The 25,464-nt window shown below is 35.4% G+C and overlaps 1 protein-coding gene across 15 annotated transcripts in view; it reads left to right on the top strand.

Moving 5' to 3' along the window:
- The window catches only part of PAM (peptidylglycine alpha-amidating monooxygenase), a 157,618-nt gene that overhangs the window by 63,995 nt on the left and 68,159 nt on the right, over positions 1–25,464 (top strand). For all 15 annotated transcript variants that reach the window (XM_019450602.2, XM_019450601.2, XM_019450593.2 and 12 more), the window contains exons 7-11: positions 16,234–16,282; positions 17,669–17,736; positions 18,851–18,931; positions 19,219–19,295; positions 19,627–19,730. In XM_019450602.2, the coding sequence (XP_019306147.1) occupies positions 16,234–16,282; positions 17,669–17,736; positions 18,851–18,931; positions 19,219–19,295; positions 19,627–19,730 (379 nt within the window). The remainder of the gene's footprint in view (positions 1–16,233; positions 16,283–17,668; positions 17,737–18,850; positions 18,932–19,218; positions 19,296–19,626; positions 19,731–25,464) is intronic.

The following is a 25,464-nucleotide window of genomic DNA, read 5'->3' as shown; positions in this document are numbered from 1 at the left end:
TCAAATAGTCACATTACAAGGGATAAATAAAGATATAAATAGCATCGCATCCATTCAGCCCAGATTTTGCTGCCAAACATTATTAAAAAACTCTTTAGGCTTCCAGAGCTTTTCAGATTTCAGAATTGCAAAAAGTTCTATTAGAAGAAAGAAACCTATTCCCTAATACTTGAGTTATCAGTTGCAATACTAACAAGATTCGAGGACTCTGGATATATTTGAATATTTTCCCATTAAAATAATCTCTCCCAAACTTTATTTTTAATCTTTTGGAAAATACAGAAAAATATTAAAAAAGAAAAGTAAAAACTCCTTCACAATGCCTTACTATTCAAAAAACCTGTGATATGAGGTGAGGGTTGTACATCTCTATGAATATACTAAAAACTGTTGAATGATACACTTTAAAGGGGTGAATTGTGTGGCATATGAATTATATCTCAATAAAGCTATCAAAGAAAAGGTATATAGATGGCAAAGAAAAAAAAATCTATAATACCCTCTTCACTTGTACCTCCCTTTCTCACTGGACACCCAGCTTCAGGTAAGTATCATTTAGATCTGCCTACTTTTCATATGCTTATCCTAACTAACATTTGTATACACACAAAAACCACAGATATGTATATATGCACTTTTTCTCTTTTGGACAAAAATCAGACCACTTTTCACAGTTCTGCATCTGCTGTTGTTTTTAATTTAACAATGTACCCTGGGCATATTTCTGAAGCAGCCCATGTAAAACTCTTCCATTATTTATAATGGCTGCCTAGTATTCTGTTGTGCAGATATACTATAATTTATACATCCTTCTCTCTATTAAAGACATTTAAGTTCTGAGTTGTTTGCTATCACAAGCAATGCTGCAGTGAACTTTAATGTAAGCAGTGTTTTAGGTAACGATGTATTGTTTCTGCAGGGTAGATTTCTAGAAATGGGATTTTTGGGTCGTGGAGTGTTTAAACCTTAACAGATTCCACCAAATTGCCTGACAAAACAGTTTTTCCAATTTACAATCCAAGTGAATGAGTGAGCCCCATATCCTTCCCTCCCCTAGATGTTTTCACACTTGAAAAATTTTGCCCATTGTTTACTTAAACAAAGGAACTCCTCTTACTGTTTCATTAAAAGGATTGGAATTAGCTGGAAGGTCTTAATAGAATTACCTCTAAAGTACATAGTCTAGTTCAGGATTTCTCAAAATCTGATCTGAGTACCACCTGCGCCAGAATCTCCTTGGGGTGCTTTTTAAAATGAAAATTCTTATTCCATCCGGACCTACTGAATCAGATGCATAAAAGGTAGAGGTGAGGCACAGGTGTATTGGAGCTGCCTCATAATGACTCCAAGACCCAATTGTTAATTTTCACATGTTTTTTGAGCTGTTTGCTAATTATAACCATCATTAAAAATGAAGGCAATAGATACTCAAAAATCATCATCTCCTAATTATTTCACCGCATTTTACTATTACTGCTCTTGGGGATATTTAAGTTATTATTTCTATTGTATCTGTATGGTGGAAATAAAATAAAGTGGCGTGTTAACTGCTCATCTCTTCCCAACCTAGTGTTCACTGACGTCACATTGATAACTTGAAATCAACCATTACATTATGGTAATTGACAAATGCTGTAGATCTGTGCTTGAGAAATTATTTTGTTGGATCATATTTTTAAAAAATGATGGAAAAGATGTCAGTAATGCAGATTATTGTGAATAGTCAAAAAATTTGAGGAAATATTCCTCCAGTATTCAAAAACTATTAGCTAGTACAGGAAAGATTTTGCTCACATCATTGACAAGCAAATGCAGTTCTTACATATATCTTTGTTGTTTCAATAACCAAGAATATCAACAAACATTCTTTTCTGAATTACTCCTCAGTTACAACTATATATCGGCTATGGAAAAGTTCAGCAAAAATTAAGGAAATAATTCTGTGAAATTCAACTGGTGATATGGAATTTACAATAAAGAATATTATATATTTTATTATTATTTATGAATTATGTGTTGCATATCTTTTATATTAACAAAAACTATAATATATTTATGTGTACACACAAGCATATTTTTCCCGAGAGACAACAATATGTTACCCGCACACCAGGGAGCCCAGAATTTTGAAATTTTAATGAGCTACCCAGTTGATTTTGAGGCAAACTAAAATTTAAAAACTGAGGCTCAGATTTTTCTAGTAAGAATTGAGTTCCTTCTACATTTTTCCCCCCATGCTACAGGTGTGTCAGGGCATTCCCTGGGGACTTGGGACATGAGCAGAATAATTTGCATTTACCAAAATAAGTATAATTAAATCTCAATTCTCTTAAGAAAGGGGAAGCTTTGAAAGAGGAAAATGCATTTAATTACTGCCTGGTTATTCTAGCACTTTCTTGATTTCACTTAGAAATTTAAAAGAGAGTTTGTTTTTATTCTTAATGTTTTCACAAAATTTGGTGTAAATCAAAAAAAGTGGTGTAAGTAGAAGCCACTTAGAGTGAATAGATGACTGCCTTGGACATGTCCCTCCCTATATATAGGTGTGAAAATGTTCCTTATTTACATTTAATCTAGATGAACCTTTTTGAAGGGCAGCAAAAATAAGTTCTATCCTCCCCCCAGTTTTTACACTTTTACTTTTTTTCATGTTTATTTTTATTTATTTTGAGAGAACAGGCAGGGGAGGAGCAGAGAGACAGAGAGAGAGAGAGAGAGAGAGAGAGAGAGAGAGAGAGTCTCAAGCAGGCTCCATGCTGTCAGTGCAGAGCCTGATGCAGGGCTCAATCCCACGAATCATGAGACCATGACCTGAGCTGAATCAAGAGTCAGATGCTTAACTGACTGAGCCACCCAGGCATCCCTTACATTTTTATTTTTAAGTGGAGCTTATGGAGTGACAAGGACTAGAAAGTAAGAGAAAAGCAGAGACCATGAGACCAATTCTGAAAGAGAAATGACTGGCAAGCACTTGGTAACATTCCACCTGCACAAAATTTCCATAGCTTCTTAGGCCTTTTCAGATAAGAGATGGAAATGTGGTTAAGAATTGTTAAAAATAAAACCATAACTTTTCTTTTCTTCTGTCGTAAAAAAGGAGTGAAAACCATAGACCTTTATGAGTTGTGTACTAACTTGTTTTTAAAGCACTGGTTTTTAACACCAGAGACTGAGTGTTCAGGGTGACACAGCATGAACAATGTCCCTCAAGGGATCATCTAGCCCAACCCCTCCATTTTACAGAAAAGGGATCGATGCTGAAAAAGGTTAAGTGATTTGCCTAAGGTGATATAGCTACTAGTCCAATGCTATTAAAAACCAAAGCAATTTAATTTGTGTTGGATTTCTAGTTTGTCTATGAGCCAAAGTTCATGTCTTGACTGTATAAAACAAATAATGGAGTCAGTGTTTCTAAGAGTCCTTTGAACTGCTAGGAACCAGGAGGAATGAGCTCTTTGAATGAATATGGAGTCGTTTACCTCATCTCATTTCTGCCTTTCATCCTGACGTATGAAGTAATCCACTTCCCTTATCCAGCAGGGATATTTCTAAATCAGGTTGCTTGATAGTACCACTGATTTCAGAAGAACTGTAATCGGATGTTCTTCATGTTCTTGTCTACCCTTCATTATACACAAGCAGCTTGATATGAGTCATGGGAATGATTTTAGGACTATTCAGTATCTCTCAAACGATCCAAAAGAAGCCTATTCTCCTGCAATATATTTTTTTGCTCTTGCCAATCTCTTCACATAAATGTGAGCTTTCTGATTCCCTAGCTTTTTCACTTTGTTAATCATCTTCAGTATGGAAGACTAATGATCCTTATTCATCTCATTCATTCCATGGGACACCTGTTTATTTTAATACCTAAATATGGTCATTAAGAATCAGAAATTGCATTTTCATTCATTTGGTTGTAAGAAGACATATTAAACACTGCAGTATTATTTCTTTGTTAAAGAATATATTCAGAACATTTTTATCCCTTAAAATGTGTTTTTTAAAGCAATTTAACATTGAACAATGTAATATTTAGCTTAAGTGTGTCTTTTTTTAGGAAGAAAAGTTCCCCTAATACCATTTACTTTTTCATATTTTGAATTTATTTTCTAGTTGTTTTTGAAGCAAAGCTTATATTTTACCTTCATTTACCTCTTTGCAACTCATGCCTTTATAATCACTCGTACTTATTAACTCCTCTCTTGAAGTTGGTCAGGGCTACATAGTCCCAACTAATTAATTCTGTTTAAATTAATAGCAGATAACATTTCATTTTTTAACCAAAAGAAATTAAGAGGAGAAATAAAGTTACTTGCCCATTGGCTCACATAAAAATAGGGAGATGCAATTATGTTTCAGTGAAATCTAGTTCAGGGCACTGACACTCTCCAGGTCATCATCCTTGGATGTTACCCATTTTGCACATACTCCAGCTAGTTTCCTACCCTTCACCCTGTCTCTCATTGCTCCCCATCATTGCCTTAGCATGTTTATGTTTGTTTCCTATGTTCTAGGAATTCTGGCAAAAGAGGAATTTTTAGAGAGATATGCTAGGATTTGCACATTCCATTTCCCATTTACTATTAATACCCTTTTATGGTAGTTGACTGTCTTACTTGTAAAATGGAAAAGATACCTTCAATAAATATTTGACAAATAAAGCATTTGATGAAAATGATCCAATTATAATATTTAGTGATACTTACAAAATATTGTTAGAAAAATAGAATCCACCCTTCCCTAGACCTGGAGGAAACCCCACTAACCTCCCTGTTTCTGCCAATGGAAACATTTCTCTCTTCCTCATTCAATTTGAAAACCCTTCATCCTGCTCTGCATTTCTTCTCATTACAAATTAATTCTTATTTTCTCTATCTTTGAAAACTTTCAAGAATTTTTCTTCTTGCAGCAATATTTCTCCTCTTCACACTTGTCTATCCCCATCTTTTTTTTGCAAATGTTTCTTATTCTTGTTTCCCCAACTTAACTGAAAGAAGGATAAAATCTGATCAATAACCACAGTCCCTTCTACACTAACCCTTTATGTTATGGTATAAAGACTTGCTTAAGGACTAAGGGAATTTTGAGAGATAAATCTGGTCACCAAGGGGTTTCAGTATTTTTTTCGTTAATGTAGAAGTGATACTTAGCACTTATATACCTTATGTAAGTATAGTTACAGTATAAGTATACTATATATAAGTATACTTATAGTATAAGTATACTTAGCACTTAACACCTCTCAACTCTGAAGTGTTTTATAAATGTTACTTTATTCACATTACAACATAAACATATTTATTGAATTACTGAAAACTAATGCTAAATCAAATACAGGAGCTATAATGTTCAAAGTGTATTCCCTAATTAATACCAAGGACTACATGCATGCATAATTATATGTAAATTAGATTTTTTAGGTTATTTTTTTTTCACTGAAGAACCAAGCACAATATACAATAGTATTTTAAGTTGAGGAAGATAATTGGGTGGAAAATGTAGCCACTGATTTTAGATTGAGCTTCAAAAGGCATATATTGCAGTTAAATTACTGCATTTGCAGAATATGAAGTTCCTGTTGTCAAAACAAAGTAGGATAGTGTTGCCATAGCATACCCTCTTTTTGTTTATCATTTGTGAGCATTTAGAGGTTTAAATTAAATAAAAGGTGGAGAGCATCTTGCACAAAGGAGTTAAGAATTCTAAAGGAGGTGAAAGGTTAACCTTTTATATACATAAAAAAAAAACCTTCCAAAATGATTTTAAAAATCATGATAGAGCATTTTATATGAGAAACATTTTTAGCTTTATATTTCAAATTGAATTTAAAACAGTATCTTTGACTAAAACTTTGAAAGTCCTGGAGTATCTGGGTGCCATATTCAGTTAAGTGTCAGACTCTTAATCTTGGCTCAGGTCATGATTTCACTGTTCATGAGCTGGGGCCCCACATCAGGCTCTGAACTGATGGTGCAGAGCCTCCTTGGGAATCTGTCTCTCCTTCTGTCTGTCCCTCCCTGTTTGTGTGTTCTCTTTCAAAATAAATAAGTGAACTGAAAAAAATAATTTAAAAACTTTTCAAGTCCCTTTTCATTCCATTATTTATTTAATACTTTTTCTGTGGTTCCTAGACTTTTGCATGGACATTCAGCCCTCAGTGGGGAGAACAAACAAAAATTGGGAAGAATGCAGAAGAAAATTTAGATTATCATTTTTAAAATGAATATATACTAAAAACAGAGATACAGAAGTAAGAAAGTTGATAGGGCTTTCACTGAGAGAAAGGGAAAAAATATTTCATAGTAACCAGGTATGATATTTAAAATAGTCCAGTTTAACTAGAAGCTAGTTAAGTGTGCTGGGTTTTACCTAAAAGACAACTCCAGAAAGACTAATAAATGTTTACATAAGGCATATCCATGACATAAAGATTTAAAACTTAATGCCTTAGGAATGGGACACAAATGGAGGGTTTTCCCTCTTGATATGCATGCTGATTACAAGGGTATGTTAGCATTTTTAAATTCCTGAAGCTTAAGTACCTTTTGATTTGTGCACTTTTCTGTATATTATGTAGTTCAACAAAAAGTTCAAAAATCAATCAACAATTAAAAACTCAGTGCCATTTTTAAAAAATATTTACCTAGGATTGGTGGATTTTGTCTTTTACTTCCTTAGAATTATGATTCTGGGGCAGTTTTGTAATTCTGACAGAAGAAGTCACATAAATTCTAAGCTTTGCTGTAGATACTTTTTTTTTTTTTTGCATTCATAAAAGATGGAAACAGGAAGGTGCTTTGACATTAGTCATGCCTTAACATCCTCCACCAACAGAGTGATTATAAAAGCACGTTGGTGAGCCTGCCTGCCTGCCTTCCATTTGATCTCTTTTGGAAACAGCACAGGCCATCATTTGTGCAAGTCATCTTCTTGCAAGATGGATAAATGCATTTTCTCTTCCTTGCCACAGGACAGATGGAAGCTAGTAATTTCTAGTCCCATAGCAGAGAATACAAAATCAAAAGAGGCCTACTTGCTGCAGTGACAGCTTCAAAAGGAATCCCTTTTTGAAGATTTTTTTTTTTTTGTAGTGCTGGTTTATTTAGCACCGAAGCTTGTCTGTTAAGCCAGCTTTCAACGGCCTCCAGGTTGTGTCTGTATTAGCAGTGCCCCTATTGCAGTTATATTTGCTAAACAGATACACATTTGCCGTGACAGCTCAAGGTATTCATGCTTTTTGAGTGAAGATTATTTTATATCAATGGATCTATAACTGGAGAGTACTGATATTCTGAGATTATGATTTCAGGGATCCACGGATTCTCTAGGAGCAACTTGGTGCTTCAAATTTTGTCTTGAAGAAACTCTTAAGAAAAAAAACTTACAGGTATACATTTTTTGGTAAATTTGGAGGATCATTTTTTACTGAGTACTGTCCAGTGACTTTGAGACCTGTACTTATGATACAGGTGGTACCACAAAAACAATAAAGGAGCTGTGTATTAGCTTCATTAAAACCAGAGTGAACACAGGAAAAGACCCCAATTTGCTGTTCCCTCTGCCTCCTGTGCTGTGTCCATCTCATCAGCTACAGCTTTTCCAACTTACAGAAAGAACCTTTTTTTATATAACCACACAGTCCAACTGTATAGAAATAACTTTTATTTTTTTAACAACATAGTCCAGCTGATAAAACTGACAGCAAGCTGTTCCAATGCGAAGGCAACTGGCTGTGTTTAATCTATTAAGAGACCACACCATCTACACTCCTAAGGGATTTTCCAAGTAATTTTGTCTACATGAAAATTTCCCTGACTTTAGAAATGAATCCCCAAGTACTCTCCCATTCTTGGTCACCTTGGGAGCCATGATGTAATCTCAGAAAAACATCTGTCTCATTAAGTTAATATTGTTCATTTAGAACAAAGAACCATAAGGTGAAGATCAAGCCAGTTTAATAAGCAAATAGTTACCACGCTATCTGTACAAACATTATTGCAGAATTATTGGTGTATACTAGTGATATCCTTCATTCATTTTTGTTTGTTCAAGACAGGGAAAAAGTTGGGAAGGTAGCCTTTAACTTTTGTTCAGAGCACTCTGAGAGAGTAGAAAGGTATGATACAGTTTACTATTTTCTTACAAATTTTGTGAAATATGTTTTTTATCATTAAAGATGTTACTTCTTTGTTTTTCATAAGACCTGGCAATGGTTTCAGGCATGCTTTGTCAGTACTTCCATAAGGAAAGGATCCATTATCCAAAACTGTGGTTGGAATGGTAGATAATGGGTATGCTTTATCCTTTACCACCTTAGGAGAGTGCAGTGAATTGAAATCCACTCTACAACTGTCTTTCTGAGGATTTTTCCAATTAGTGGGATGTAGTTTATAATAATATTCCCCCAGGATTGATGGTTAACCTATTTTTTTTTTATTAAAGCAGGAAACAACCAAGACAAGATGAGCTCATGAAATGTAGAAGGCTATCTCTAGAGGGAAAGATTAGGAGACACCAAGAGTCTTCTAAGGACTTACAATGTAATAGGTTATTATCATGCATTATTCCACAGTTACTTTGCTACTTAACTATGTATCCAAGCAGGAACTACAAGCTATTATTAGAAAGGCAAGCTAAATAGTTTGGAATGGATAACCTCACATCCCATGCATTCACCTGCCATTAAGAGAAATGAACTTCCTGCTTAAGTGGATGTCCTTAAGTACCACTGGTTACTTATCCATTCTTGCTTAATTCCTTTATCTTAGTTTCAGGATATTTCATAAATAAAATCCCTTGGAAGTGTTTAAGAAATAGAACCTTTTTTTTTAAGTAAGTAATGTTTACTAACTAGTAACATTGGAGAATTAGTTTTGATACCCAGGTATGACCCAGTTAGCTAAATTACTTTGGCCAAAGCTCCTAATCCCTGCAGCCTCTTTTTCTCTATAAAGTGCCAGAGTTGAACTCCATCATCTCCAGAGTCCCTTCCAATTCTGAAATTCTGAGTCTATATATTTGATAAACTATCTTGCTGTGATTATAGGTCTCAGCCTCAACAGAGGAGAGCAATTTCTCAAGAGACAAGCTTGAGACCCTTGTGGAGTGGTCGTCCAGTTTTCATTTTGCTCAAGATTAGATTCTGATTGAATGCTGTTTTCAAGTTTCATCCAGTGTCTGGAAATACTTGTTTCTTCCATTATCAGACTACTCTCCAGAAGTCTAACCATTCAACTACTAGTACTCTTTACTGTCCTATGCTGTGATGTGCTTCTAAGACATTATTAGACTTTCTTATTTTACATCTTTTAAAAAATAATTCTTTTAACTTTTCCACTGTTAACATCTTCACCATTACTAAAGCTTCAAGTACATACGTATGACATTATAATGGAATATAATGACATATAATGAAATATATCCCATTGTCTTCTGATACCTATCTAGTGAGTGAAGTTTCATCTCTGTATCTTTAAATCCATTAGGCTATAATTATGTCTTACTAAAAGAGAACAGCGATCATGAAAGATCTCTTTAACAGGGACATCTTGGGTTCAATCCTCGATAAGTACAGAACATTAATAGCTAGGAGTCAAGTATTCACCAGTGTACCTTGAAGAAAGAATGAACCTATAGCCCAATCCAATGAGGAAGAGAATAGTTTACTTTGGGATAAGAAAATTTTAAAAAATAAATGAAGCTAGCTGGAAGGAAGACCTGTCAGGATTTTTGCATGAAGACAGTTGTGCAGTATAAGCGAATAAATGTAAATTAAAGCAACAGTTTCGGTATCAGGATAAAAATGGCCTTGCTGTCTTTTCTGCAAACATAGAATCCTATTGAACTGACCTCTAGTCCAGACCTCAGAAAGAAGCAGATTGTCTTCAGTCTGATCAGGGGATGCTTTATTACTAACAGTTGTGGAAGGATCTTGAAACAATGCATTATCAACTTTTTCATGGTCCTGTGGTACCCAGTCCAAGAATTTCATCTTAGCCAGACCATGGTACTTATGTCTTATTAATATTTCTTTATTTAGTGATTACTCTGTTCTGTATCTACCTAGTACAGACCCTTCTTAATCAGCATTTCTGTTCCTACTTTGAGAGTATTCCTATTTTGTGCAACATCTTTAAAATACCATTTCAATTCTAATTCCCTTTTTTAACCATGTCTTTACTCATTTCACATTCTCATGTTTGGGGTTGGTGGGTGGCCCCGTTGGTTAAGCGTCTGACTTTGGCTCAGGTCATGATTTCATGGTTCGTGAGTTCAAGCCCCACGTCGGGCTCTGTTCTGACAGCTCAGAGCCTGGAGCCTGCTTCAGATTCTATGTCTCCCTTTCTCTCTGCCCCTCCCCCATTCTGTCTCTCTCTCTCTCTCTCTCTCTCTCTCTCTCTCTTTCTCTCTCTCTTTCTAAAATAAATAAACATTAAAAAATATTCTCATCTCCTTTTCCCCTTTTTTATAACTTTGTTAATAGTTGAAGAAATTTTATGTGGTCTAGTTTCTACAGTTAAAGAAATTCCATACCTATGACTATGAAATTATATTTGTTAAAATAAAATATTCATGTGTTGAAGATTTTGGGGATCTACCAATGAAAAGAATAATAATAATAACAACTAATATGTATTGGATATTTACTGTGATCCGCAAAGACTGTACGTTCTTTACATAGATTATCTTATTTATAGACTGTGGTTTTTTAGTGGTATCAGTATTGATTATGAATACTAAATCTACCAAGTATTAAAATTGATAACCTTCCAGATCCTACTCATTGTAGACAAAGGAACTCAAAGAGCACCTGGCTGCAACTTACGATCTTATAAGGCACTATGATCAAGTAACTGTGTGTGATTAAAATACACAGATTAATTTCAAACTTTCCACCCAACATGTTGTCCACTGTACAAACATGTACAATATTTATATGGAAATATAAATTGGGGAAGTTGTTCACTTCCTAGTCTAGCTTTCTTTCAAATTCAATCCTATAATTTCAGGCTATTTTAGTTATTTGACTCATTACTGTTCCTATCTATTTTTAAGCTATGGAATTCCATTTCTCTGGTCTTCTGCCCTACATTAACTTTCCCATCTATTTCCTCTTCTCTCTTCTTTCCTGTTTACTTTCATTCTAGTCACAGAATCAGCCTTTCCGAGGAGTTTTTTTCAGCTAGCTTAGGACGTTGACGTTCATTTTCTATACATTTCTTAATGATCTCAGTCCTTATTTTGATTTTTTTGTTTTATGTGGTAAAATATTAGCAGAGGCACTGATGTATTTTTTAATGATAATAAACCTTTTAAGTTGTCATCCATTTTTATGATGATGCATGTCAGAGACAGATTCATATATAGCCTAGCGAATTGAAATGAATTAATTCTTATGAAGCTTCGTATCCTGTCGCTGAAGTACTGTGTCGCAATAGAAGGGCAAAGTCAGAGCACACTGGAAACCATCAGTGAAATATGCAAAACTAGGAGAAGTTTCTGAGTTCACCAGAAGTAAGATCAGAGTAGAGGTTATGGAAATAAGAATGCATCACTATGGCAAGGATCACAGTGGGAGTTAGAAGGTCATAATCTCCGCACCAAACACTAGGCTGAAATATGCTTCTCTCCAGAGCTACCACTTGCTGTAGGAATATCAGTGGATCCAGGAGCCCTCCAGGCCCCCAGACCACCTTGTTTGAAGGAGTTTAAGTTGCTCCCTCGGGGACCTCTCACTGTGTGTGTATGCAAGCACACGGGATCTTCAGGGTAAACTGTAAAAAGTAGCATGAGAAGAGATTACAACCATTTACAATAATAAAATTTGACTTTGAAATGATATATATGTAGCAGTTGACTGTAATAATGTCTAAAATGTATATAAGTAATGCTTTATAAGTATTTTCCTCACTTGGAGATAACTTCTACAATTTTATTCAACTTAAAATATCATTGTTAATGGGTGCCTGGGTGGCTCACTCAGTTGAGCATCCACTCTTGGTTTCAGCTCAGGTCATGATCTCACAGTTTCATGAGTTCAAGCCCCACGTCAAGCTCTGTGCTGCCAGATTCTTTCTTGTGCTTGGGATTCTTTCCCCCTCTTTCCCTCTCTCTCTCTGCTCCTACCCCACTCACGCTGTCTCTGTCTCACTCAAAAAGAAACCTTAAAATATCATTGTTAAAATGTGTATCCATTATTAAGTAACTGTGTGTGATTAAACAGGATTTATTTTTTTTTATGCTTATTTGTTTATTTAGAGAGAGAGAAAGTGTGAGGGGAAGGGCAGAGAGAGAGGGAGACAGAATCCCAAGCAGGCTCCACAATGTCAGAGCCCAACGTGGGGCCTGATCTTACCAACCGTAAGATCATGACCTGAGCTGAAATCAAGAGTTGTCACTTAACTCACTGAGCCACCCAGGTGCCCCTAAGTAACAGAATTTCTTAAAGTAACACAGAATTATAACTCTATTACCCCATGATTAAATAATGATGATAATCCAGAGTGTTCTGTTTAATTTAAAACATACTGTCTACATGCTTACACACATACCCGTGCACACACACAGCATAGTTTTTAGAAATGCCTTGTTTCTTGCTGATTCAGTGGATCACATTGACCAGATAAATTTGATGTAAATAAATTCCTTCAGCAGTGACTCAGAAATTCTATCTAGTGTGGTTTTTAAGTGTATCTTGTAACTAACTTTAATTCTATATATTGTTATTTCTTGAGCTTTTTGTAAAATAGGCAAGATTTTTACTTTGGATTTTTATATGTATATTCACCAACCCTCTACCCATATAAGAGTCACATTATATAGGAAAAAAAAACAAAACGTAGAGCCTTAAAATTCAATCTTTCCTAAAGTCATTATGATATGTGAATCAGAAGTTCAGATGTTTTTCTTAAGAATGTGTTGATCATCTCATATTACTACTTGAGTTTTTAGCTGATTTGCTATGATTGTGTGGTATCCTTGACCTTTTTATAGGATATGGCATGTGGTTGATAAACATGAGTTCAAAAGAAAACCTGTACTGTGTCTTTATAGTGGAGTGAGTGGTGAGACTGTGACTCACTCTTAAAACTCTGGAGTGAAGTAAATATACAACAATTACATAGCAATGGCTCTTATTTAATTTGGAGAAAACTTTTATAAGTCTGGGTATTTAAAAAAAAAAGTCCTCAAATTAAAATCTGACATGTATAGACTAACATAAGTTTTTTACTTATTTTTGAGCTTTTCTCTGAGTAAAAACCCTCTCCATTTAGACAATTCTAGTAAAGAACATTATCTAAAGGAAGACACACTGTCCCTGGCATTAGCTGGCATGTTACTATTATTAGTAACATTCCTGCTACTCTGAATTTGATGACATTTCAGCCTTAATGATGAATTTCCTTAATAGTTTCTGAAATGTGTTAATTTATTTATTAGTTGTTCCTGATTTTCTTTAAGTCATGGTAAAGAATATTAGCCAAGTCGGATATCAAAATGTGACTCACTTGGTTCTTTTAATGCAAAAATGTAATGTAAATCCAAGAAGCAATTCTCATTGCACACTGGCCCTTTTGTTTGGATGGACATCATATGGGGAAAAACTCTCTCCTGGTATATCGTTAATTAAAAAAATTTACAAAGCCTAACATTCAGTAATTAGTCATCTATAAGTGCCAGGTACTGTGCTAGGTGAACACCTATATGATCCTATCACTTCATTCCTTAAAATCTTCCAGTGGCATCTGTCAGACAGAGAATAATAAAACTTTTAACACACTCTGCATGGCCTACACAATCTCTAGCCCCAAGACCATGCCATCCTTCCTGGATCACAGTGGATAAAATTGCTATGCACTCTCACATTATCCTGTTGAGTTTACTGTAACATTATTTTCTTTATATATTCGGTGTTTTGTTTTTCTGTATCTCTCCTACCTACCTCATTTCCTTATCCCTCCATTTGCATTAGAGCGTAAGTACCGCGAGAGCGGGAAACTTGAATATATTATTTTTCACTACATCCCCCATGTATAGAATAGTGTCTTAATATAGCAAGTACTCAATAAATATTAACTGAATGAAAGGATGATTATTGTCTCTCAAAATAACCTTATAAGATGGGTATGATGTTTTTTATACACACGAGAAATGTTTCCTAAAATTGACTAAGCTAAATTAGTGAGTCTCTGGAGTTTGGAAATCATTTGGCATGAATGCATGGTATACTTTCAGCCATTCTCTTTTGATCATGTAGATGTTTACATAATTCTGGGTGAAGTCCTTGGCTAATCATATTGAAAGTAGTACAGACTAGGCATATTTACTATAGCTCATGTAGTTCATTTAGGAAACCTTAGTCTCAAAAATAGTCCTTTGTAATGTTTAATTTAATTTTAATTTTGAGAGAGAGAGCATGAGGGGAGGGGCGGAGAGAGAGAGGGAGACAGAGGATCCAAGTCGGCTCTTCACTGACAGCAGAGAGCCTGATGCGGGTGCCAACTCACAAACCGTGAGATCATGAGCTGAGCCAAAGTCGGACACTTAACTGACTGAGCCACCCAGGTGCCCCCAAAATAATTTTTTTAGGACCTTAAAAAACAATACTTAATTATCCTTTCTATATTTAAAAGCATGGACAAAAATTAAGATAAACCTGTGTTGTTATTTGTTATTATTTTCTCATCTCTTTAAATGTTTATTTATTTGTTTTGAGAGGAGGGAAGGGGAAAAGAGAGAGGGAGCAAGAGAGAATCCCAAGCAGACTCTGTACTGTCTTCACAGAACCTGATGCTGGGCTCAATCTCACAAACTGTGGGATCATGACCTGAGCCAAAATCAAAGAGTTGGACACTCTACCGACTTAGCCACCCAGGTGCCTCATCTCGCCATCTCTTTAAAACTCACTTGAAATTAAAAAAAAAAAACAAAACCTCACTGATATGATTATGAAAATATCACCACATTGGAATTTGATTTAGGAGATTAGATAGAGATCCCTTTGTAAAGTGACCAAAAAAAACCTGATTAAATATAAAATGTTTACCTTTGAATTTATTCCTGCACTATCTTTGTTAAAATCAATCTTAATACTATATCGAGAAATTTCCTTTGTGTTTTATGGCCAAAGTATTAAATAATGATTTGTTATACTTTCTGAATTTTATATCTGGTAAATCAAAATGTATATCTTGTTAGTTAGGTTACCTATTTTTATATATTACTGTATGAAGCTACCTTTGTTTTTCTCATAAGAATTACAGCTGAAACAAGGAAATTCCCATAAACTATTCTATCTGCTGTTATTTGTTAGCATACTTCACTTCTTAATTTCAAGTATAAATCTGTCAATCTTGCACACACACAGTAGTTATTTATATTAAATCAACTCAAAATTGAGATATAATGTGTTATAAATACTTAGAATAAAATGTGAAGTAAAAAGAATTTAACATATACAGAAATAGAAGGAATGAGTAAGTATGAGTTACTACTCATGGGGTCTGTGGTGACAGATCAGCAAGTTCAACAGAGATAAAAATTAGGATGGGTCATTTAAGTTTTTACCTTCTTTCTACTTCAGGAAGGCAAAGGCATAAGGAAAAGGATTTGTGAGAGGTCTCTAAAGGGTCCTTGACAAAAATAAAGAGATGGTCAGAGGCTTTCCACTGCAGTTGGGGTGAAAATTAGCATCAGGTCTCTATTTAGGAGGTAAGAATGGGCAAGGCATAGAAGTTAAACAAAGTGATTCCTATTCATATATCAAAAACATTGCAGACTCTAAACATGGCTGTATCTTGAAAGCTCAAAGTATGGACTGCTACAGTTTTTTAAAAGTAGAGAAACTAGTTGTCTGGAGCCACCGTGGAGCAAACCATCCAGTTAATCAACTTTTCTGGATGTTTCAACGAGGTCGCTCATTCATAAAGAGCAGCAACAACTTTCTTCTCTAAGCTTTGACTAGTATCTTGAACATCTGCAGGAAAGCAGTTGACTTAGCAGTTTGTGGTGTCAAGAAAAAACCACAGACTTTTGTTGTCATGATGCATTGGAGATTAAATATATTCATGAATATGAAAGTACTCTGCAAACTATAAAGCACCATTGAGATAAAACATAGTTGGGTGTTTTTAGTGTTGAGTTATAATTGTTTAAAATTTTTTAGTTTGAAATTCGATTTTCACATTTTCATATTTAAGATGTGTATTGTGTGTGTGTGTGTATTTTCAGATAATCACAAAGACTGTTCTGGTGTGTCCTTGCACCTCACCCGCCTGCCGTAAGTACTTCCAGTTACCCCAGCTCAGTGACAGCTTTAAGATCTTTGAGAACTTAAAAGTGGGAAATCCACTGGATTCATTGTCTATTGCTGTATAACAAATTACTCTAAATTTAGTGGCCAAAACAACAAATATTCTGGGCACAAGCTTAGCTGGGGGCTGTGGCTAGTGGTCTCATACAAAGGCTGTGATCAAAGGCTCAGCCAGGGTTTCAGTCATTGGGAGCGAGGGGTGGAGAGGGGTCCCCTGAGGTAGAGCCACGTCCGGGATTACTCACATGGCTGTTGACAGGATTCAATTCCTTGCTGGCTGTGGGCTGGAGGACTCCCTCATTTCTTGCCTCGTAGGCTCTAAACAAGACAGCTCACAATATGGCACCTGGTTACCATCACACCCAGCAACAGAAAGCAAGAAAGGGCGTGTAAGATAGAAACCATAGCCTTTTTGCAGCCTAATATCGGAAGCTACTGAATAATATAGAAGTCTGATAGGTGAAGAAAAGAGTTGCCACAAATCTTTATACTCTGACTCCTATGGAAAAAAAAGTGAAATTGCATTTGCCTTATTCTGCTTGTTAGAAATAACAAATGCCTAAGTCGAGTTACTGTGCCCAATCCATGCTTAAGGGAAGAGGATTCCACAAGCGCATGAGTGTCAGAGCTAAGATATTGAGAGCTAACTATTGGGAGCTTTATTATAAGCCAGGATTCTCCAGAGAAATCAAACCAGTAGAAAGCACACGCACATGCATGCGTGCACGCACGCGTGCGCACACGCACGCGCACACACACACACACGTATAGAGAAAGCCAGATTTACTTCAGAGAATTGGCTTACATGATTGTGGGGGCTGGCAAGTCTGATCTGCAAGGCAGGCTGGAAATTCTGGCAGGAGTCAGCATGCAGACTCAAGGCAGACTCCAGTGCAATCTGGAGGCAGAATTCCTTCCTCTTCCTGGGACCTCAGTCTTTTCTCTTAAGAGACCTACCCACAAGGTGAATGGTAATCTGATTTACTCAAAGTCGATAATTAACATGTTAGTCACATCTAAAGAATACCTTCACAGCTACATCTAGACCAACGTTTGACCAAGCAACTGGGCTATCACTTGCTTCACCAAGTTAACACATAGGATTAACCATCACAGGAGCCATTTAGAGACTGCTTTCCAAGTGCACCATGCCATAAAAATGTGTTTTTAATTCCTTGCCCAGGAAATTAAGTTATTTTAAGAAAAACATCTATTCTACCTCTTTTTCCATATTGTTTTGTTTTAGTTTTCACGTGAATCTTATAGACTGGTGTACTGAAGTATATCTTGTTTTTCTAAGGCCATAGTTTTGATGTTTCAAATAGTTAAGATAAATATTATTGTTTCCCGCAGACAGCCATTAATTGCTGGCATGTACCTTATGATGTCTGTTGACACTGTTATTCCACCAGGAGAAAAAGGTAATTATTTTTTCAGATTTACGATGATCTCATTACTTAATATATAGAAATGCATTTACAGAATATTTTTAATAAAATTTTGAAATGACCAGTATCTCTGAAAACTAAAACAATTCTTATTATCATCCTTAGATTTAAAATAGATTTTTGTATTATTCTAAGCCAGTAGCTTATTATCATCCATTCTTTTATTGAGATGCTAAGAATTAAGGTCCATGGGTAGGTAGTAAGTTATGTAAATGAAAGAATAAATCCTGAGTATTTTACAAATCAGTCTTCCATTCTTTAGATGCCAAAAACAAACCTCATAGCATACTGTGACATAAACTTGCTACAGAGAATATCAGGTTCAAAATCAGGAAGTTAGCAAATCTTGATTTGACTCAATCTTCGAATTCAGATATACTGAGCTTAATTCTCTGTTTGTAAAATGGGGATAATAATAGCTGATTCTCCTAAACTTACTAAAAGCTTTTGGAATAAGTGTAATATTATTTATCAATGTATCTGATCTTCTGATGAAAATGCCCTATTAAATATTATTCATTTGTTTTTACTGTGAATCTTTTAAAGCTAGTGACAAGTATGGTATCATTGTTACTGCTTACTTATTATCAAAGACATATTTATTGAATAACTACAGTGTTTTAAACTGAAGGGAAAGAGATGTATATGAAGTGGTTCCTTCTCAACAGGAGCTGTCAATCTAATTACCTTAGGTGTTTGCAATTTTTCAAAAATCCTTATTTTCTAAGAAATAAAAACAATTTTTAAGCTTTTTCAACTGCATAAATTTCATGGTAAAAGTAACAGATTAAGCCTATGTTTTTCCTGACGGTATGTCTTGATTTGGTCCTAGACATTTTGTTTGTGAAGGAAATTAAATGTGAGGGCAAGAGGTTATTGCAAGAGGGTAAGAGGTCGTCTTAGTAAATTGGCTGGCACATAATAAGCATGTAATATCCACCGAATACATGAATGCATGTCCACTTTATAGGAAAATCCCTGTGCCTAGCATCTTGTACATACTACTACCTATACATACTTTTAGACAAGAATAATGTTGTTTTCCAGCTGGATAGTGACCTGTTTTCTGTGTTTTCATTTCTAACAGTGGTGAATTCGGATATTTCATGCCATTACAAAAAGTATCCAATGCATGTCTTTGCCTATAGAGTTCACACTCACCATTTAGGTAAGAACTTTAAACTATAGGTTAAATTATAAATATTTACCATTGTGCTTGCTAATGCTATAAATGTACAATGTAAATTATATTTGACCTTAAGTCTGTTTCTGTGAGAGATGTTGTTGCATAATACCTTGAAATTCTATATTTTTTTCATATCTTTTCATTAAAATACCTAGCGTTTGGGGTTCTGACAATATTCAGATTTTATTTTGAAAAAGGAAAGCAAATAATGCCTTTTATTTTTCTAATACTTTATGATATTATATGATTCTAATTTATGTTCATTACAGGTAAGGTTGTGAGTGGGTATAGAGTAAGAAATGGACAGTGGACACTGATTGGACGCCAGAGCCCCCAGCTGCCACAGGTGTGTAGAAACTAGTTTAATTTTGAGAGAAAAAATGTTAATCAGCAGATAATAATTTTAGAAACCCTCATAGAATCCTTGTGAATGTCTCTAGAATCCTAGCGTCTCTAAATCTACCATTATTCTGTATCTAAGCTGTGTGTAACTGCGTTTTTTACAACTTCCAACTTGATGGTTTCTCTTAACATTTCTAAACAGACGATGAAGCGTGTGTCTGCATGTGTGTGTCTTCATCCTTTCTACCCAGGGCGTGCCAAGCCTCACATTATTAAAGCATGCAGTTCTGGGGTTTATTGGTAATATTAATGAATTGTGTTTATCTTCTTGGCAGGCTTTCTATCCTGTGGAACACCCAGTAGATGTTAGTTTTGGTGACATATTGGCAGCAAGATGTGTATTCACTGGCGAAGGAAGGACAGAAGCCACGCACATTGGGTATGGTTTTGCAAATTTCACTATTTAAAAGTGTTTTGTTGGGGCAAGGCATGATTATAAGTGACATTTATCTTTGTGGCTGAATCACAGACTTTCTCCTATCATGAGCAATTATAATAAATTATATATAGCCTTTTCTCATTTTAGAACTGAGTGATGAGGATAAACTCCAGAACATGTGCTTATTTTTTTATGCTTGCCTTCCTCCTTTTTATTCAAAGCCTTCCATATCACACCTCCATATATTATACTTGTCACAAGAGTGTATATTACTTCCTCAGGCTCATTTAATGAAGAAAAACATAATGGAAAATGAAATTTCTTTCTCAAGTGTCCTTTTGCCCTATGTTCAAATTTAGGTAAATATATAGCTTCCACATTTGGTGGTGTCCATTAATTACTCAGAACTGTGATTTTTTTCTGCCTGTTAAAACTTCTATGTATTCATTGTTTTCCAGTTGTTTAGTCAACCAAATGAGAATAATAATATGTAGCACTTTTCTAAAAGAGAACATTGGACTTTAAACAGTTTTTAAATATTGAGCCTCTTTGAAAGAAGTATATTTTTTATAACACTAAGTAAAATTTTCAAAGCACTATAAACTCTTTCAAAAAAGGTTTGCCTAAATTAAAAATGAAAGATAAAGGCCCTTATCATAGTTTTTTGTTGTTTTGTTTTCTTTTGTTTTGTTTTTGCCAGAAAAGAACCAAGGAGCCTTCTTTCCATGTTAAACTAGGTTATAAAATATTTACTGATGCCACCTGGAAGCTGGAATTTTAAACTACTTGTCTTTGATCAAAGAGAATTTATAGAAAGTAGGCACCTGAAAATATGCACTAGATGTACTAATGATGATTCTTACAATGACAACACCAGCTATTGGTTGTCAGGGGAAAGGGAAAAGATGCTGAAGCAAGTAAAAGGAAAAAAAGGCGTTTGAGACAGTGGAATAGGATTTTTTATTTCTCTCTAAGATGATTTTTATATTAATAAACATCAATTTTAAGGCTAAAGATAGAACAAACAGAAAAAAATTATCGTTATATTAAACAAGAAGTTTCTAAGAGTTTTGCTTTTGAATAAATTTTTTAAGTTTGGCAGTCTTGAGGAAAACAGCAAAATTACTGAGTCGCATGAATGGTAAGTAAGAAAAGGCTTGACAAAGTAGACAAAATTAGATGTGAAGGAAAGAATTAGACATTTACTTCTCACGTGAAGTAATAGGAGTCACAGGGTATTGATCAGCTATTTTCCACTCTGTTAGCGTAGACCTCCACAGCTTTACTTAAGTACCATTGGTGATTTTATTAACCTTTGAAATAGGTAAACAAAGTAAGAAAAAAATCCCTTTCAACACATTCTGTGTATTAGTGTACAAGTTCAAGTGTGGAATAGGTAGAAATTTTTGCTGAGAGCCCCCTTAGCAATTTGGAAGGACTTATAACTTTGACCAAATTATATCCTTTGAGTGTCCTCTGTGAGGCAGTATCCAACATAAAAATTAGTAACTTGTTAATAGTGCCAAAATGAGAGGCCAAAGTAATCTCAGGAAGGCTCTTTCATTTTTCGGCGTTCAGAACTAATTCCGAATAATTCTAGTTTTTTTAAAAATATGCATTTTGCTTGGGGCACCTGGGTTGCTCAGTCGGTTGAGAGTCTAATTCTTGATTTCAGCTCAGGTCATGATCTCACGGTCATAGGATTGAGCACTGCATCAGGCTCCATGCTGGGCGTTGAGCCTGCTTGAGATCTCTCTCTCTTGCACGTGCACACACACTTTCTCTCTGTCTAAATAAATGAGTAAATAAATAATAAAATAATACCCTAAAATGACTGTACATCCCATGTGGGCTAAAGGGAATGCCATTTTGAAATATAAATGATAATAGAGGGAAATTACAGGAAATTAAGTTATGGGATGAGCCCATATTCGGAATATTTAATTTATATTAAGAAAGCAATTTTTCCCAGTGAAATGATAAACTGATAAGACAGACTTGAATAAAATTTGAATATGAATAATAATTCTCATAACAACACATGGTATTCCTATAGCACTAATATGCATTTTAGTTTTAGAAAGGTTATAGCATCAATGCATTCATTTTGTAAAATAATGGATACTACTTCCATAGGGTAGTATAGAATTACAGTTGAGAATGTAAAAAGTAAAAAAAGAAAACCAGTATTTTATGAATCTGTTAAATGATACTCTGTAAAGTTCCTCTCCCTTTTCTCCCTTCCTGCCTAACTCCCAACCCACATACATGAACATGCACTCCCTCTGGGCACAGGTGTGAGCCATGAGCAGGAAGCCTACTAAGATGCAAGCCCACTTACCTGCAGGTCATATGGGGCTAGGATATGTCCCTCCATGTCCTGGAAGAACCACCTGCATCAAATGTTTAACTTTCTTCTTCTGCAGCCATCTGGAAATTAGGTTTTACGGGGAAATTCTATCAGTGACCTACCAGGATTTTCAGCTGAGTATTCTTCCACCCAATCTGAGCTTAAGTTTGTAGTAAGCTAAAAATCTTAGGACTGGAGAAAATTTTGCCTGAGTGGAACAATGATAGTTAAAAGGCTTTTAAAAAGCACTTTTTAAAAATAGGGACTGATATTTTCATAGCAGGGACTCAACAGAAAATACAACCATTAAAAAAATGGTGGTGCCTGGGTGACTCAGTCAGTTAAGTGTCCGACTCAATTTCAGCTCAGGTCATGACCTCACGGTTCCTAGGATCAAGCCCCATGTCAGGCTTTTTTGCTTATGGCATGGAGCCTGCTTGGGATTCTCTCTCTCCCTCTCTCTGCCCCTCCGTGCTTTCTCTTTCTCTCTCTTAAAATAAATAAACATTTTCGAAAAAACAAGGGGATTTGGGGGCATCTGGGTGGCTTAGTCAGCTGAGCATCTGACTCTTGGTTTTGGCCCAGGTCATGATCTCGCAATTTGTGGGTTCACACCCCGCATTGGGCTCTGCGCTGACAGTGCACAGCCTGCTTGGGATTCTCTCTCTCTGCCCCTCCCTGGCTTGCTTTCTCTGTGTCTCTCAAAATGAATAAATAAGCTTAAAAAAAATTGATGGATTTAAAATAAGACGTATTAATTTACTTAATGGTAATATTTTTTAACCTAGATATATTAAATTTCTTTTTAAATAGTAAATATGAATATGTCTTAGACAAAGTTGCACCGATGTATATACTGGCAACATAGTACTACCTAATTTATGTAAAAGCAGTATTTGTGGCTGACTGCAGTACATATTTTATATTCAATATGAGACTTCTCTAAATTCGTTTCTAACATTTAGTCAAGTTTAAACAAACCAAAAAAGAATTTTATTAAGTCAGTTAATTAAGCTAATTAAGTCAGTTAATTTCCCAGAAAGTTTATATGTTAAATTTTTAAATTGACTCTTGAGAATTGGTAGATAATATTTACCTATTTGGTCATTTTTCTTGGTCGTATTTTTCATTTGGAACCAGTTATTTCATGTACATATGAGAATGTCTGATGGATATTCATAGATATCAAATACAATACTTTAATCAACATTTTAAAGTGTATTATATGCAAAGATAAAGGTATATGATCAATAACTCCTTAATGTATAAGTTTAAAAGCACCATGAAACCCCTTATGAAACAATGCGAAGTTTTGAAAATTAAGGTTTTTTTTAACGTTTATTTATTTAAAAAAATGTTTTTTAACGTTTTATTTATTTTTGAGACAGAGAGAGACAGAGCATGAACAGGGGAGGGACAGAGAGAGAGGGAGACACAGAATCGGAAGCAGGCTCCAGGATCTGAGCCATCAGCCCAGAGCCCGACGTGGGGCTCTAACCCACGGACCTTGAGATCGTGACCTGAGCTGAAGTCGGACGCTTAACCCGACTGAGCCACCCAGGCGCCCCCGTTTATTTATTTTTGAGACAGAGAAAGACAGAGCATGAACGGGGGAGGGTCAGAGAGAGGGAGACACAGAATCTGAAACAGGCTCCAGGCTCTGAGCTGTCAGCACAGAGCCCGACACGGGGCTCGAACTCACGGACCGTGAGATCATGACCTGAGCCGAAGTCGGACGCTTAACCGACTGAGCCACCCAGGCGCCCCATGAAAATGAAGTTCTTTAAAGTGTTCATATTTCTTTCCAAAATTAGTATTTCCCATCATTCTTTTTTTTTTTTAATGGGATTAGGGCTGAGGGCATGATCAATGGAAGGAGTATCAGAGTCACAGTGTACAACAAGATTTGGGTTTCTTTAAAATGGGACATTTGAGAATATTTAGTACTTTCTTAAACCTCTATTACATATGTTTATATGAAATAATATATTTTACTAAAACCTTCACAGAACATAGATGATAAATAGGTAGATAGATAAATAGATAGCTATAAATATTTTTCTGGAATGCCTTAGACCAAGTTCATAAAATTAACAGCAGTATGATATATTAGGGGTAACTGGTTATGCCATAACAAGTTGTAAACATTTATTAAAATAGATTATTCATTCTTTCCTTCAACAAATATTTATTGAGGGCTTAACAATTTTCAGGTTCATCACACTTTGTCAGACTGAGAGCTAGCTGATATAAAAAGTAGTAATCACATAAGCACTTTATTTTGCTTGATGAAAGACCTGCACCACTGTAATTTTGGAATACAGCTGGTACTAGGAGGCATTGTTCAGGGAATCACATTGGCATTAGGAAATGCATAAAGGGCTATTCAACAGAGCCAGGGCCTACGTGTGAACACAGCCTCCCAACATACTTTCTCATGTTAATAGTCATTAGGTTGACAGAGTTGAATTGCACGTGTTGTTCTTTATGGAAAATAAGGGTAGATGTGTCAGAATTCTCCCTTAGGAATACAGAAAGCAGTTTGATTTTTTTTTAAGTTTATTTATTTATTTTTTGGGGGGAGCATGCACACTCATTTGCATGTGAGCAGGGGAGGGGCCGAGAGAGGGAGAGAGAGAATCCCAAGCAGGCTCCGTGCTGTAGCACAGAGCCGACACAGGGCTCGATTTTACAAACCTGGAGATCATGACCTGAGCCAGAATCAAGAGTTGATGTTTAACCAAAAGCAGTTTGATTTAACGTCATATTTTTTTATTACTGTTGAGTGGAAGAAAGAAGGATGTGGAATAAAATAGGCAAATTAGTTTGCTGATATTAAGGGTGTCTTGAGTCCTAACCCATTTAAGAAGTGATAGTTTCCCTGTCAGATAGGAACTCAGAGTTACCTCAACTACAAGTTCAGTTATGGATGGAAAGGAATAAAGTATGACTCTTTTCTTTCTCTTTAGCTCTTTAATGAAATTTTCTGTATGACAGCAAAGATTCTTAAGTTATTTGACCAGCTCAATTTTGTATCATAAAATCGGTATCTTAAAAAAACTATATTGGTGAGCAGATTATGCTATCTCACAGGCGTGTGTTTAGAGATGAACATGGGCATGATGTTCCCGTACAGGTAAAATATGGGAGGATCTGTCCATGGATTGGTTGCAAGTTTCATTTATTACTATATAAATTTATTAAGATTTTACTTTCACTAATTGGAGAAGCATACATGATTATTTTGCTTTCCCTCTCTGCATGATGATTCAAGGTCTCCTAAACTAGAGCCACATCTTGAATTTCTTCTCCCTCATCTCTGTCCCTTGATCTATATATTTTACTTCCTTTTGAACAGGGGAAGGGTAGATAATATGGTGAGAG

The sequence above is a fragment of the Panthera pardus genome, unplaced genomic scaffold (assembly GCF_024362965.1).
Source record: "Panthera pardus isolate Hobbes unplaced genomic scaffold, ASM2436296v1 HiC_scaffold_2, whole genome shotgun sequence".
Taxonomy (NCBI): domain Eukaryota; kingdom Metazoa; phylum Chordata; class Mammalia; order Carnivora; family Felidae; genus Panthera; species Panthera pardus.
This window is presented reverse-complemented; position numbering and strand designations above follow the sequence as displayed.